Consider the following 14,761-nt stretch of genomic DNA (forward strand, 5'->3'; position numbering starts at 1 on the left):
CAAATCATGAAAATGATGATTTGCTGCTCTAGAAACATATGCATTATTTTCAATGAAAACAGTTGTGCTGCTTCATTAATTATGTATCATTTGAAATTTAAATCTTTTGTGACAATTAGGGCTGTCAAACGATTAATCGTGATTAATCGCATGCGAAATAAAAGTTTCAGTTTGCCTATTATATGTGTGTGTAATTATTATGTATATATAAATACAAAAACATTCATGTATATATAAGTATAAGAAATATTTACAAGTATATGTATTTATTAAAATTTTATAGAATTTATATTATACATAATATTTTGTACATAAAAACATATTTCTCCTAAATGTATACATTAATTTGTGTGTATTTATATATACTACTAATAATAATAATAATTACACACAGTGCACACACATATATTAGGCAAACTCAAACATTTATTTTGTATGCAATTAATCGCAATTAATCTTTTGACAGCCAATATAATGCCTTCACTGTCACTTTCATTCAATTAAATGCAACAATGTCATATGAAAGTGATCATTTTTAAAAAAAATAAATAATAAGACACTGCCCTCAAACATTTGAATGGTAGTGTATTTTTGTTAAATGTTTTAATATATAAAAATATACAAGGAAGGATCGAGCAGCTAATCGAAAAAGTCAAGCAAACTAGCCATACTTATATAAAAACACAATCAGAATGATAATGTTGCAATGCAGAAAACTGTAAATATATAATATGTCACTCTGGACCACGAATATTTGTAGCAATAGCCAAAAATACATTGTATGGGTCAAAATTATAGATTTTTCTTTTATGCCAAAAATCATTAGGATATTATGTAAAGATCATGTTCCATGAAGATATTTTGTTAAATTGTCACCATAAATATATCAAAAATGATTTTTGATTAGTAATATGTATAGCTAAGAACTTCATTTAGACAACTTTAAAAGCAATTCTCTCAATATTTAATTTTTTTCTGCACCCTCAGATTCCAAATTTTCAAATAGCTGTATCTCAGCCAAAAAATATTGTCCTATCCTAACAAACCATAGATCAATAGGAAGCTTATTTATTCAGCTTTCAGATGATGCATGAATTTCAATTTTAAAAAATTGACTCTTATGATGGTTTTGTGGTCCAGGGTCACATATGGCCCAGAGGAGTTCTGTCTGTCTGACCTGCTCTTGTATGTGTCTGTTTTCACTGTATCTCTCATCACGCATCTTCTCTCTTATCAGCTCCTGCACTTTCTCATCCAGCTTCAGTACTGCAATCCTGCATGAATGTGTGTTTGTGTGTGTGACATATAGCGAAATACTTCTATTGTGCTTTCTTTTAATAAAGAATAAGTAGGATGAAGTAGGATGACTTTCTCTAGAAAACTGAGAAACAATGTGATTCTGACATAGTGTCATTATCTAGAATTACTATCAAAATTATAGCAGTTGTGTATGTACAGCTTTTTTTCTGCCACTCCATTCTCATTACTGTAACTGATGCTACATTTATAACACAGCGGTTTTAACGACCAATTTAGATGACTCTGAAACTCATAGCAAGTGAAATTTTAGGATACGTTTTCTCCCATGTCTCTGTTGAGTGAATGGTTGACTTGAGATGATTAGTACCTGATGTGAGCCGTCTGCAGGTTCAGCTGCTCTATCTTTGAGGCGTGTGTGTCCTGACCGCTGGCTGAACCTGTGCTCTGTCCTGTAGAGTCTGAACTCTCACACACCTGTACTGTCTTCATGTTCATCAACACACTCTCCACGTCTGACACCTACAGGAGTCACTTAGACTGTCACATGCTGCTTCTGCTCCTGTGTATTGGTATTCACTACATTACAGTACTGTGCAAAAGTCTTAGGCCACTAGTATTTTCATCAGCTAAAAAATGGTTTAAAGTCAGTTAAAGTCAGTCTTTTGCTGTAGTGTGTCAGTAGGAAATATCAGATTACATTTCTAAACATTCATTTTGCCATTAATTATAATAATCCAGTGAAATTTTTGTATGGAGCACAGGCTGTTGTCAGACTCCTTGTGCAAACAGAGATCTGATCTCTCCATCATTCAATCCAGTCTGTCTTAAGAAACAGAATAAACGGAGACAGACTAAATCCAGAAGAACTGTGGCAACATCTCCAAGATGCTTTAAGAGACCTATACCTACAAAGCTACAGTACTGTTAAAATTTTTAGGCAGTTAGGCACATAAAATGAGGATGCTGTCAAAAACAATGTCATAAATAGATTTTCTTTATCAAAGAACTTCTATTAACTAAAATAAATAAGCATTTGATGTGACCATCCTTTGCGTTTAAAGCAGCTTTTGCCCTAGACGCACTTGTGCATAGTTTTTCAGGTAGCTTTGCAGGTAGGTTACTTGAAACATCTTGGAGATGTTGAAACATTTCTTCTGGATTTACTCTGTCTCAGTTTTTCTGTTTCTTCATGTCATTCCAGACAGACTGGATGATGGTGAGATCAGATGTCTGTGTGGAGCACTGGCTGTTGTCAGACTCCTTGTGCAAACAAAAATCTCACTAGATTATTACAATTAATGGCAAACAGAATGTTTGGAAATGTAAACCGATATTTTTTACTGACACACTACAGCAAAAGATAGAAATAACTTACTTTAAAACATTTTTAGCTGGTGAAAATACTAGGACCAAATGTCCCTATAAGAATAGTAATGCCAGTAAATTCCAACCTCCAATCAAGAATTGTCCGATATTCTCCCAACTGTTTACGTAACCGAGTGTGTTTACATGAATACCTGTCAAAACGGACAATTTGACATCATTTTGCATCTATTTCTCCGTTCACATGACGCGAAAGAGTACTTCGGTGTGCGCTCAGAAAACTGGACCGAATTGAGTTCTCTTTTGCGTCATCAAATTTATCCATATGTCTGCTCTTCTCTTACTACCACATATTGACATTTTTGAATGTTTTGAGACATGCAACAAATGTATGCTCGCTTATGTCCCACTGGATAGATCAACAGGCTATGATACAGTTCAAATGTACGCATCTAAGCTCCCCATAATTGTCTCCCTATAATAACTGTCCCCATAATTACAGGAATACTAGTGTGTGCATGTCTATGTGTTGGACCTACATGAAACTGATGAAAAATGTTTTTTTTTTGTTTTTTTTTTATAATCTAAAGAACCTTCTTTCGCCACAAAGAACCTTTTGTGCAACAGAAAGCATCTTCAGATGTTAAAGGTTCTTTATAGAACCATTTAAACGAAAAAGGTTCTTCTATGTCATCGTGAAGCATCTTTATTTTTAAGAGTGTACACAAAACAGTTAGGGGTCCAATGTAAAACCGAAGTTTACTCAACCCTGCTTAATGTGAAGATGAAATGTCTACAAATTTCAGTCTTAAAATGCATTCTCCTGTCCCAGTTAAAATGATTGTGCCAGAAAGCACATTGCTCTGTTTGTTTAAACATCCTGACCAGCCCAACACTGGTTGCTCAGTCACCGGGTGGGACTATCTGTCTGACTGACACAAATGATACACTTCACATATAAGAACAATAGAAGTCTAGGTGAGGCTCTGTTTAGATAATTACAGAAATTGTAAAGATAATCAGCTTCTTAAGGGATCGTAAAATCTGATAATAACAAAACGTAAAGACTGTGTTAAAGTTGTTTAGGGTGTAGTAATTATTTGTTAGACAGTTTTAAACAATAGTCAGTGTGAGTGTTTCTCTCATACCTTCTCTTTGTCTGCTAGAAGACTGTCCATAAGAGTCCTCAGATGATTCAGCTGCTCTGGCACATGGTCAGGAATCTGCCTTTCCTCTATAGGCATCAAAAAACATATCAAACTAAATGTCAAAAACATATTCAAGCTTAATGACAAACAATAACCTGACTGTAGATAAAACACTTGTCATGCCCATGGCATTGAGAAGATCACGCAGATGTTGAAGCTGGGTCCAATCAGCCTTGTTTGCTTCCAGCTGCCCCACACGGGTCTCCAGACTTTCGTGCTTGTCTCTCAGTCTGCCAACCTCCATCAGAGCCTCTACGGTCTCTGGGTAGCGCTCAGCCCCAATGCTGACCCGGGACAGTCGGCGGCCCGTCACAGTGCACAGAGCCCCGTCAGACTGGGACTGCTGGGGAGGAGAGACCCGACGAGAGAGATCTACACCACCTGTGCCACCTGCTCTGTCATCTTTGAATGGGGTACCCAGGTTCAAAGGGTAAACGGGTGCAATGTTTTTAGCGGCGGAGAGGGTGTCCTTCAACCCCTGGGAATGCAAGAGGGAATGTAATTTGCAAAGAGCATTTCATGAATGAGAATAAGCTCATCTTTTAGCGTATATTGTGCTTTGCATGAAGCACTGAGACGAATGTCTTTGTTTTTGGCTTTGGTTTGTGTTTGTAGATGTTGGTTATGCATTTACATTTAGCGAATCATTCATTCTGGTCAATGTTTGTCTCAACTGCAGCTGCCGCCTGCTCTAACCAAACAATGACTGTGATAACAACCTGTGAGATTTAGGATGGCTCTGAAAGGTTATTGGCTTCCAAAAGCTGCAGGACACACTAAATTGACTTCATGCTATGTATGAATTAAAATTGACCTCCTGGATCTTCTGCCTCTCGCTGATGAGCGCTGCCTGCATCACTTCCCATGTGACGCACTGAGTGAGCTCCTCTGGGACAGGGTACTGGGCCATCTTATCCTTCAGCTCTTTCTAACAGAGGGAGGAGAAATATAACATGTTTGTGTGTTTTCTAAATAAACATGACACATCAATTCTGTTATATCTGGAATAGACAGCCAAGTCTTTCCTTTCACTGAAAGTCCATGATATCGCACAAATCTTGAACATTTTAAAGGGATAGTTCACCTAAAATGAAACATTATGTCATGTTTTAAACATCAACATGTCATTCAGATCAGTTTAAATTATTTCTTCTGTGCAACATGCAGAATGTTGAAGCTGCTACTTTTCATTTAAAGAAAGGAATTGGGGCAGGGTTCATTTTTACATTTTGTGACAAAAATAACATTTCAGTTGACCAGAAAGTGTGAAATCTAAATATTAAAACATTCCATATATCTACAGTAAATTTGAAGTGGATCAAAACCTTTAATCAAAGTTGTCTTAAAACCAAAACAATACCTGTCCTTGTCTTAGGTCAACTTTGATGAACGTTTTCGATCCACTTCAAATGTTGACTTCTGTATTTAAAGGGGTCATCGGATGCAAAGTTCACTTTTACATGCTGTTTGAACATTAATGTGTATTGGCAGTGTATGTACAAATCTACACTATAATGATAAAAATCCATGCAGTGGTCTGTAAAAATAAAATTCCCTTTTTCAAATCGAGCCATTCTCAGTTGCCTGTCGGTGTGGCATCCATGATAGTTGCTTGACATGAGCGTCTCTTACCTCAGACCCGCCTTAAATCAGCAGGAAAAGTCTGACCTCCGTTGTTTTGATGCTGGAGCAGGGATGTAAGTTAGACAAGAATATCTCCAATTGAGCGATTGAAGTGTTGTGTTGCTGGATGTAATAATGAACATAGTGGTCGTCATTTACTCCCGACATCTGAGCTGCTGAAGATGCAGTGGATTACGTTTGTTTGTGAAGGGAATGCGCCTCCCGATCTACATATATCCGCCTATGTTCACGCAAATCATTCGTGATCCAGCTTCACTTACAGCAGAAGTGAGTATAAGCGTTTTTTTATGAATCTTTGAGATCACTATTCCTAATAACGAGCTAGTTAGCAAGTTTAGCAGCTGAATGCGGCTAAATGCGGCTGAAGTAAACAGGCCCGTCTCTCCACAGAGAGAAGAGAGGGGCGGGGCGAGCAGAGCTCATTAACATTTAAAGCAACCTCGACCAGAACAGGATGATTTTTGCAGAGCTGATTTTGGTAAAAAGGGTGTTGTTTTACACTACCATTGAGAATTTTTAATCTAAGTATATTATAGGCTCTTCATTAAGACCCTAAAGAATCATATCAACTTGTGGAAAATGGGCATCGTATGACCCCTTTAAACATGTTTAAATAAATATATAGAATGTTTTAATTCTACCATTAGAATTAGAAATGAATACTTATATTTAGCAAGGATGCATTAAATTCATAAAAAGTGGCAGGAAAGACATTTATAATGTTATAAAAGATTTCTATTTCAAATAAATGCTGTTCTTTTAACTTCTATTAATCTATTTTCATTCGTCAAAAAATCCTGAAAAAAGCATCATGTTTTTACAATAATTTTAGGTAGAAAAACATTGATAATGAAATGTTTCTTGAGCAGTAAATCAGCATTGCATTATATAATGATTTCTGTAGGATCATGTGGCACTAAAGACTGGAGTAATGATGCTGCATCAAAGAAATAATCTACATTTTAAAAAATATTCAAAAAGTAAAATAGGCTAGCTATTTTAAATTGCAATAATATGTTTACCACTGTCCATTCATTGTTTAGCTTCAGTTTGTTGTGTAAGTAGTGCATTGCAATTGATTACGACATGCACAAAAACTGGTGCCATTTCAAGTGTCACTGACTTGAAAACTGGTGTAAATGCGTGGTCAAATTTGCAGTTCTTGTCATTTCAATATGAAGCTGAGCATTCTTTGGTTTTCCAGCATTTTTGTGTATTTAAAACCCTTTCCAACAATGACTGTATGATTTTGAAATTCATCATGCTGAGGACAACTTAGGGACTCATATGCAACTATTACATAAGGTTCAAATGGTCACTGATGCTTCAGGAAAAACTATGCATTAATAGCTGGGGGGTGAAAACTTTTAAACAGAATGAAGATGTGTACATTGTTCTTGTTTTGCCTAAATATCATATTTTTTTCATTTACTACTGCCCTTCAGAAGTTACAGAAGATACTTACATGTTTCCCAGAAGACAAATTCAAAAATTCAAAAATTTTCTTAATGCATCGTGTTTCCTTCTGAAGCATTAGCGAGCATTTGAACCTTTTGTAATAGTTACATATGAGTCCCTCAGTTGTCCTCAGTCTGAAAAGATGGATCTCAAAATAATACAGTCATTGTTAGAAAGGGTTCAAAAGCACAAAAATGCTGAAAAAAAAAACAAAAAACAAAACAAAAAAGAAATTGGAACCTGAAGGATTTTTCTGAAGAACAGCATGCAGTTAAACTGTTCAGGACAAACAAGGGACTCATGAACAACTTCCACTAAACAAAAAACCACAGCGGTGGATTATTCAGGTAACAACACAGTGCTAAGAATCAAGTGTATGTAAACTTTTGAATGGGGTCATTTTTATAAATTCAACTATTATTTTCTCTTGTGGACTGTATGTAAACATCTTTTATGTGAAATGTCTTAATCAGTTCAGTACTAAACTAAAAATAACATGAATTTTGTATGATCCCTCTTATTTTGGTAAAATAATTAACATTTAGCAGATTCTGCAAGGTGTACATAAGCTTTTGACTTCAACTGTACTTTTCTGTTCCATGGAAGAAAAAAAAATGGTTATACTGGTTTGGAACAATATGAGGGTAAGTAAAAGTTTCATTTTTGGCTGAACTTCAGCAGCAATACTTACCGTAGTGTTGTCCAGATCTTCCACTTGGTGGCAATATTGCTCCATAGCCAGGATACGGTCTGTTAACTCATTCATGTTCAGCTGAAGACGACAATGTTATCAAGTCACACAACTGCCGAATATTTATTTGAAGAAATGTTTGGTAGGTGATATTGGCATGTATATGCAGTCACCTGGCTGAGCTGACCGTTCAGAGCACTGACTTCCTCTCTCAGATCATCTCTGGACTCTTTGAGTGTCTGGATTTCCTTCAGCAGGTCTTGGATTAAGGCCATACACTGAGGAAGAAAACAGCATTTGAAATAACTTCAGTCTTTGAAGATTTACTGGGTTTCACTTCATACCCCTCCTACTGGGAAATCAACATGCTCTTTAGAGAAAAAAGCCCATAATCCCTTTTGCCTGGACTTTGAGGAGGGCAGAGTGTTGCTGAATCAGTTAAGCACATCCTCTGTGTCTCTTTCTTTGAAAGGTAAGTAACATACTCTTTGTGGAAGCATAGAGAACTTCTGACCTTTAACCTCAACAGAGGTTACCATGACAGCACACAGGCCTGGGAATCGCTCTTGAATCAAACAGGATGTGGCATCGCTGTCCACCCACTTTCTGATATGTTTGCGTAACCCCGGATGTCTAACCTCTGTTACTTAGTGCTGTTTGTCTCCCTGAGTAGAACAAATTTATCTTGGGTTTCCCTTATTAGACTGAAGGGGCGACTAGAGTACGGAAAGAGAGGTGAAATGAAAAACATATGAAAAACATGATTAAACTATCAAGACTGCTACTAATGAAAACACGTGCCTCTATATACATTTCTGCAATTATGTACCTTACTGAATGTTTTGTTGCAGTTTAAAAGTGAAATGTCCAAAAAGTGAGAGTGGCGCTAAAATACACTTTCAGTACGTGCGTGGCACGTTTTTATTACATTGGTACAGACACGTATTGCTGCGTTTTTATAACTCTGCTTGGGGTACGTATTGCAGCTGTTCAGAATTTAAATATCCAGTGAGTGACGTTAAAGTTTAATGCTCTATCACTGGAAATTTCCCCATACACCAAACCCAAATACAAAAGTTATATAAAAATATCAGTTTTGAAGTCATAATGTTCTGCAAGTTATTGTATGAAAATTAGGCTTTATTCATTAAAACTCTGTGTAAATCATACTCTTGTGTAAAAAGCAATAAAAGTTGTTGGAGTTTTACTACCTCTAGTGTTCATTTCAACTGGAAACTGCAGTGATTTGTACATATAGGTGTGTTTTTTTTTTTCAGTTTTGCACAAATGTATATGGAGGCATGTGATTCCAATGAGCCTATGTTGCAACCTCCACACACACACACAGAGAGAGAGAGAGAGACAGTGTTGTGGATACCTGTAGAAACATTCATAAATAGACACGTCTTCCTTGTTAAAGAATATACAACACTAGCAAAAAAAGCACCTATTACCTGCTATTAACCTGTTTTGAGCAAAGTACTATAGTGATACAGAGTCTTTGGACACACACCATGGAAAGTGTTTTTGTTTTTAGACATGTGCCATGGTATTTTTTACATTTTAATGTTTATTTGGGATTGGGTTTTTTTGGACATTTATTATAGTATTATCCTGTTTTTATGTGTGTGTGTGTGTGGGGGGGACATAATGCCATGTAAATACTATGGCTTTGGACAAATATCATGGAAATATCTGTTATTTATGGACATTTAACATGGAATTACATGTACCATGGTAATTCTGTGTTTTTTTTTTAAATAATTTCTAAAATCATGGAAGGACCATGGTTATTTGGTCATTTTTGGACATTTAGGGCCAGATGTACTAAACAGGGCAAATTAGCGTGAGGACGCAATTCCAAAACAGTGCAGATGGGTGTGGAAATTTCTGTGGGCGACTTACTGACAAGGTGCAAAATGAAGAACACAGGCAGATCCATATAATTTCCATAATGACCAGTGCACTTTACCAAGAGCTGTGCAGATTACCACCTGACATGCTTATTAAGACATGCTTTTTTGGGCTTTAAATAATGGCACAAATACTAGTAATTTGACAAGTGCAAACATTAATATATGTGACCCTAGACCACAACCTCTTAAGTACCACAGGTATATTTGTAGCAATAGCCAAAAATACATTGTGTGGGTCAAAATGATAAATTTTTCATTTATGCTAAAAAAATCATTAGGATATTAAGTAAGGATCATGTTCCATGAAGATTATTTTGTAAATTTCCTACTGTAAATATATAAAACTTAATTTTTGATTAGTAATATGCATTGCTAAGAACTTCATTTGGACAACTTTAAAGGTGATTTTCTCAATATTTAATTTTTTTTTTTTTTGCACCCCCAGATTCCAGAGCCCTCATTTATCAACAGTGCGTACTCATTGATAAATGAGGCCCCTGATTTTCAAATAGTTGTATCTCAGCCAATTTATTTATGTATAAATCTCAATTTCCAACCAAAAATTGACCCTCATGACTGGTTTTGTGTTCCAGGGTCACATAGGGTTAAGCTGGTTCAGGTGTGTTTGATTAAGGTTGGAGCTAAACTCTGCAGGACACTGGCCCTCCAGGACCTAGTATGGTGATCCCTGCACTAAGGTAATACTATGTTTTTGAACATATGTAATGGTAATATCAAAGTTGTGGACACGTATCATGGTAATCAAAGTCATGTTGTACACCAAATGGTACACAATTATAGCTTTTGGGGTACTATGTAAAATACTACTTAAATATTAGTACGAGAAGTACTAAGTAGTAGATAGTTATAAAGTTTCTTAATAGTAGAGAATTAATACTTTTATTCATCAAGGGCACATTAAATTTATCAAGTGACAGTACTGACATTTATAACCCTGGTGAAAAAAACAGCATATGCTGGTAGGTATGTTTTGATGCTGGTTTAAGCTGGTCCTTAGCTGGTTTATGCTGGTCCTTGACCAGCAACATGACCAGCTAAGACCAGCATAAACCAGCAAAGGACCAGCTTAAACCAGCATCAAAACATACCTAACCAGCACATGCTGTTTTTTTCACCAGGGAATGTTACAGAAGATTCCTATTTCAAATAAATCTTAAATAATTTATCCAAGAATCCTGAAAAATCACAGTTTCCATAAAAATACTAAACAACACTGTTTTCAACGTTAATAAGAAATGCTGAAAATTTGCTATAAATTACATTTTAAAATGTTAAAATAGAAAACATGTATTTTAAATTGCAATAACATTTCACAATATTCCTGAAGAAACTGTTGAAGTCATTATTTTTGTTTTCTATGCACACAAAACACATGAACATCACTGGTTCAACATTTCATCAATGTCGTTACTACCTTTCTGGGCCTTGAACGTGTCAGTTGTGTTGCTGTCTATGCAGGGTCAGAAAGCTTTTAGATTTAATCAAAAATATATTGTGTTCTGATGATGAACAAAGGTCTACCGGGTTTGGAACGACATGAGGGTGAGTAATTAATGACAGAATTTTCATTTTTGGGTAAACCATCCTTTTAATGAGCATAAGAGACTCCTTTTTTTCCATCAAAAAATCTTACCGAACCCAAACTTTTGAACAGTATCAGATAACACATTAGATACCGCGTTCCCGCTATGTTCCTTTTTCTAAAGGACAATTTGCCATTATGTTTATGGTAATTAGGCACGATAAAAATCTAGTCCAGCTGCTCACAGCAAATATAAACAATACACAAAAGCTATTTAACAAGTCAGACATCATTTGTTCTTTAACGGCATGAGTCATTTCTCTTCAGATATTTGTTTTGGCATGGCTTATCACCACACAGCCAAATAGTCCTGTGTCATATTAATCTTGTGTCACTTTGTGACCGTGCCACGGGATCAGGGCACAATGCCCATCTCTACTCCACACCCTCTGATCGGTTGCTCCGAGTAACTGACAGTCAAAACAACAGAAGTGAATATCGTAGGGATCACCCTAACTTCAGCAGACCTGATTCAGCCTTTCATCAGATCTATCAGTTTGAGTTGTATGCAACCATACAACCAGCTCTAAAACACCTGGTCAATCATTCCCATCCGGACCCCCCTCGACGCCCCTCACCGAGCGTATCACTCCAGGCTGGAGTTTCCTGTGCAGTCACCGTGACACACTATGTCTCAACTTTGACGGCAGCATTGCCGTGGACAACCTGCACAATGTGTAAAGCGAGCGCCCCGCTGGCTCCGCTCCTGAACTCCATGTACAGAGGGCCGTGCAGTCACCCGTGCTTCTCATTCCTGTTCGGCCTCCCCGGATTCGGCTGGCAGCTGGGCGGCAGGGGTCATCCGAGGGCACTTGCGGATAACCATGGATGACTCCAAACATGTCCAAACGAAACATTAATGATTAAGAAGATGAGCAGGACCTCCCCGTGCACTCACGTCACCGGACTGTTTGTGAAACAAACGGTGGCTCTGTGGGAGGTTAATTACTGACGGCTTATCGGAAGATGGAGAAAGACGTGGAGGGGAGGTGATCACAGCTCAGGACAGACTGAATGTCATGTGAGATGTGTCATTAGGGCACTATTAGTGCTACAGTAGTACTGTATTTGACTTTCTTATTAAAGATAAGATATATGGGTTAAACTGTAAGTTGTGACAGTTTATACACTGAAAAAAGTTTGGTGTAGGGTACAATTTCCACTTGCTAGTAAATTTCACAAATAAATACAAAGAAATTGCAAGTAAGACATGGAATTAAAGGAGAAATTCACTTCCAGAACAAAAATTTACAGATAATGTACTCACTCCCTTGTCATCCTGTTCCTGTCTTTCTTTCTTCAGTTGTAAAGAAATTATGTGTTTTGAGGAGAACATTTCAGGATTCCTCTCCATATAGTGGACTTCTATGGTGCCAGTGAGTTTGAACCTTCAAAATGTAGTTTAAATGCAGCTTCAAAGGGCTCTAAACAATCCCAGCCAATGATGATGGTTCTTATCTAGCGAAACGCTAGATTTTTCTAAAAAATTTAGAGTTTACATACTTTTTAACCTCAAACGCTTGTCTTGTCTAGGTTTGTGTGAACTCTGTTTTTTCCAGTTAGGGTATGTCGAAAAACTCCCATCTCATTTTCTTCTCCAACTTCAAAATCATCCTAAATCGCTGCAGAAGTACCGACCCAGTGTTTACAAAGTGAACATGCAAAGAAGGTCAAATGGCCTTTACAAAACAGTGATGTAGGACGATTTTGAAGTTAGAGGAGAAAATGAGATGGGAGTTTTTCGAACCTACCCTAACTCTCTTGAACCGGGAAAAAAAACAGAGTTCACGCAGAGCTATAAGAGTCAACATTTGAAGTGGATTTAAAAAGTTCATCAAAGTTGTCCTAAGACAAGAACGGGTATTCTTTTTTGTTTTAGGGCAAATTTAATGAAAGGTTTTGATCCACTTCAAATGTTGACTACTGTAGACAAGACAAGTGTTTAAGGTTAAAAAGTATGTAAATAGTTTTTTTTTTTTTTTTTTTTTTAGAAAATAACAGATTTCGCCAGATAAAACCCTTATTTCTTTGCTGGGATCATTTAGAGCCCTTTGAAGCTGCATTTAAACTACATTTTGGAAGTTCAAACTCTGGGACATTACTGAAGCTCACTATATGGAGAGGAATCCTGAAATGATTTCCTAAAAAAAAACATCATTTCTGAAGAAAGACAGAAATGAACATCTTGGATGACAAGGAGGTGAGTACATTATCTGTAAATTTTTGTTCTGGAAGTGAACTACTCCTTTAAATGTGAAAATCTTTGTTATTAACAAATCTGAAAAATCAGTATATGTAAGCATGAAAACTTTAAACCTGACCTACACTGGGTAAAATATGTTCTTTGGTCGGCGCCGACAGCCTTGTGGTTAGTGCACCGACATATTGCTGTGCTTGCGGCGACCCGATTTTGAATCCCGTCTCGAGGTCCTTTGCCGATCCCGCACCCCTCACTATGCCCAGTAGTCCTCTGTCATCTCTCTACTGTCCTGTCCATTAAAGGCACCCCCCCCAAAAAATATAACTTAAAAAAAAAAAAATGTTCTTTGTACTTAAAACGGCATGCAGAAATGTATTAAATTATAATTTTATAAACATTACAAATATTTAGTATTACACTCTCAGAAAAAAAGGTCTAAAGGCTGTCACTTGTTTTTTAGCAGAATATTGGGGAGTTTCCTCTAAGAAGGCAAGGGAGGCAGTGTCTCTTCAAAATATTGAATGAGAAAAAAAAAATTGTAGTACAAAAATAAAACTATGCCAATTATATTACAAAATATAACATTTAAAAGTGTATAAATCACAAATTTTTCTAAAGAAATATTGTCTAAAAGAGACATCAGCGGGTAAAGTTACAGCGGGAGTCCGCATTTCTCTCACCTCCCCTGAGCCCATTAAGTTTTAACAGACTCCCTAAAGTGTGCGGTGAGTTTGGTGGGGGGTAATTGAAAATGAATGGAGGAAAGTCACATGAGAGGAGGCAATGCCTCCATCGAGATACGACTTATGATCGGCTGTGATTGGTTCATCCAATAAATCCCACCTCGTGTTCGTGCACGTTCGCAAATCCGACTGAATGAACAATATAATGGCATTAATAGGAAGGCTAATTAAAAAAGTAAGTAAACAATTCACACACTTAGATATAACCACTTTGTTACGTCAAAGACTTAAATGACTTAAATGGTCTGAAAACATTATATGTGGGAGTTTTTAGTGAGTAATCAGCGTGGTGAAACTTAAAGTAAATATCTGTGTCTGTGACCAATATTTACAGAGCTTTGATGACTGATGATCTGAAAAATGTAAAAATAGTTAACTATTAAAAAAATAGCTGAACAGAAGTTCACAAATAAAACATATTGTTTAAATTGTTACTGCCTTGAGTTATTAGACTATTTTGTAATAAATGTGAAAGGCTTAAAAAACTTGATGATATATAAAATTTATTTCTGTGATGTCACAGCTGAGTTTTCAGCATCATTACTTCAGTGTCTTCAGTGTCACATGATCCTTCAGAAATCATTCTAATATGCTGACTTGCTGCTCAAGAACATTTCTTATTATTATTATAAAAACTGTGATATATTTTTCTGCATTCTTTGATAAATAGAAAAACAGGGACATTGGCTATTTGTTTAGCCAGTTATTTGTTTTT

At 36.5% G+C, this 14,761-nt stretch overlaps 1 protein-coding gene across 2 annotated transcripts in view; it reads right to left on the bottom strand.

The window, feature by feature from the left end:
* LOC127160249 (uncharacterized protein C16orf96) overlaps positions 1–14,761 on the bottom strand; it is a 32,189-nt gene that overhangs the window by 14,030 nt on the left and 3,398 nt on the right. For both annotated transcript variants that reach the window (XM_051102911.1, XM_051102903.1), the window contains exons 2-6: positions 7,758–7,862; positions 7,585–7,665; positions 4,606–4,719; positions 3,915–4,269; positions 3,732–3,817 (exon numbers count right to left, since the gene is read on the bottom strand). In XM_051102911.1, coding sequence (XP_050958868.1) covers positions 3,732–3,817; positions 3,915–4,269; positions 4,606–4,719; positions 7,585–7,665; positions 7,758–7,862 — 741 coding nt within the window. The remainder of the gene's footprint in view (positions 1–3,731; positions 3,818–3,914; positions 4,270–4,605; positions 4,720–7,584; positions 7,666–7,757; positions 7,863–14,761) is intronic.

The sequence above is a fragment of the Labeo rohita genome, chromosome 3 (assembly GCF_022985175.1).
Source record: "Labeo rohita strain BAU-BD-2019 chromosome 3, IGBB_LRoh.1.0, whole genome shotgun sequence".
Taxonomy (NCBI): domain Eukaryota; kingdom Metazoa; phylum Chordata; class Actinopteri; order Cypriniformes; family Cyprinidae; genus Labeo; species Labeo rohita.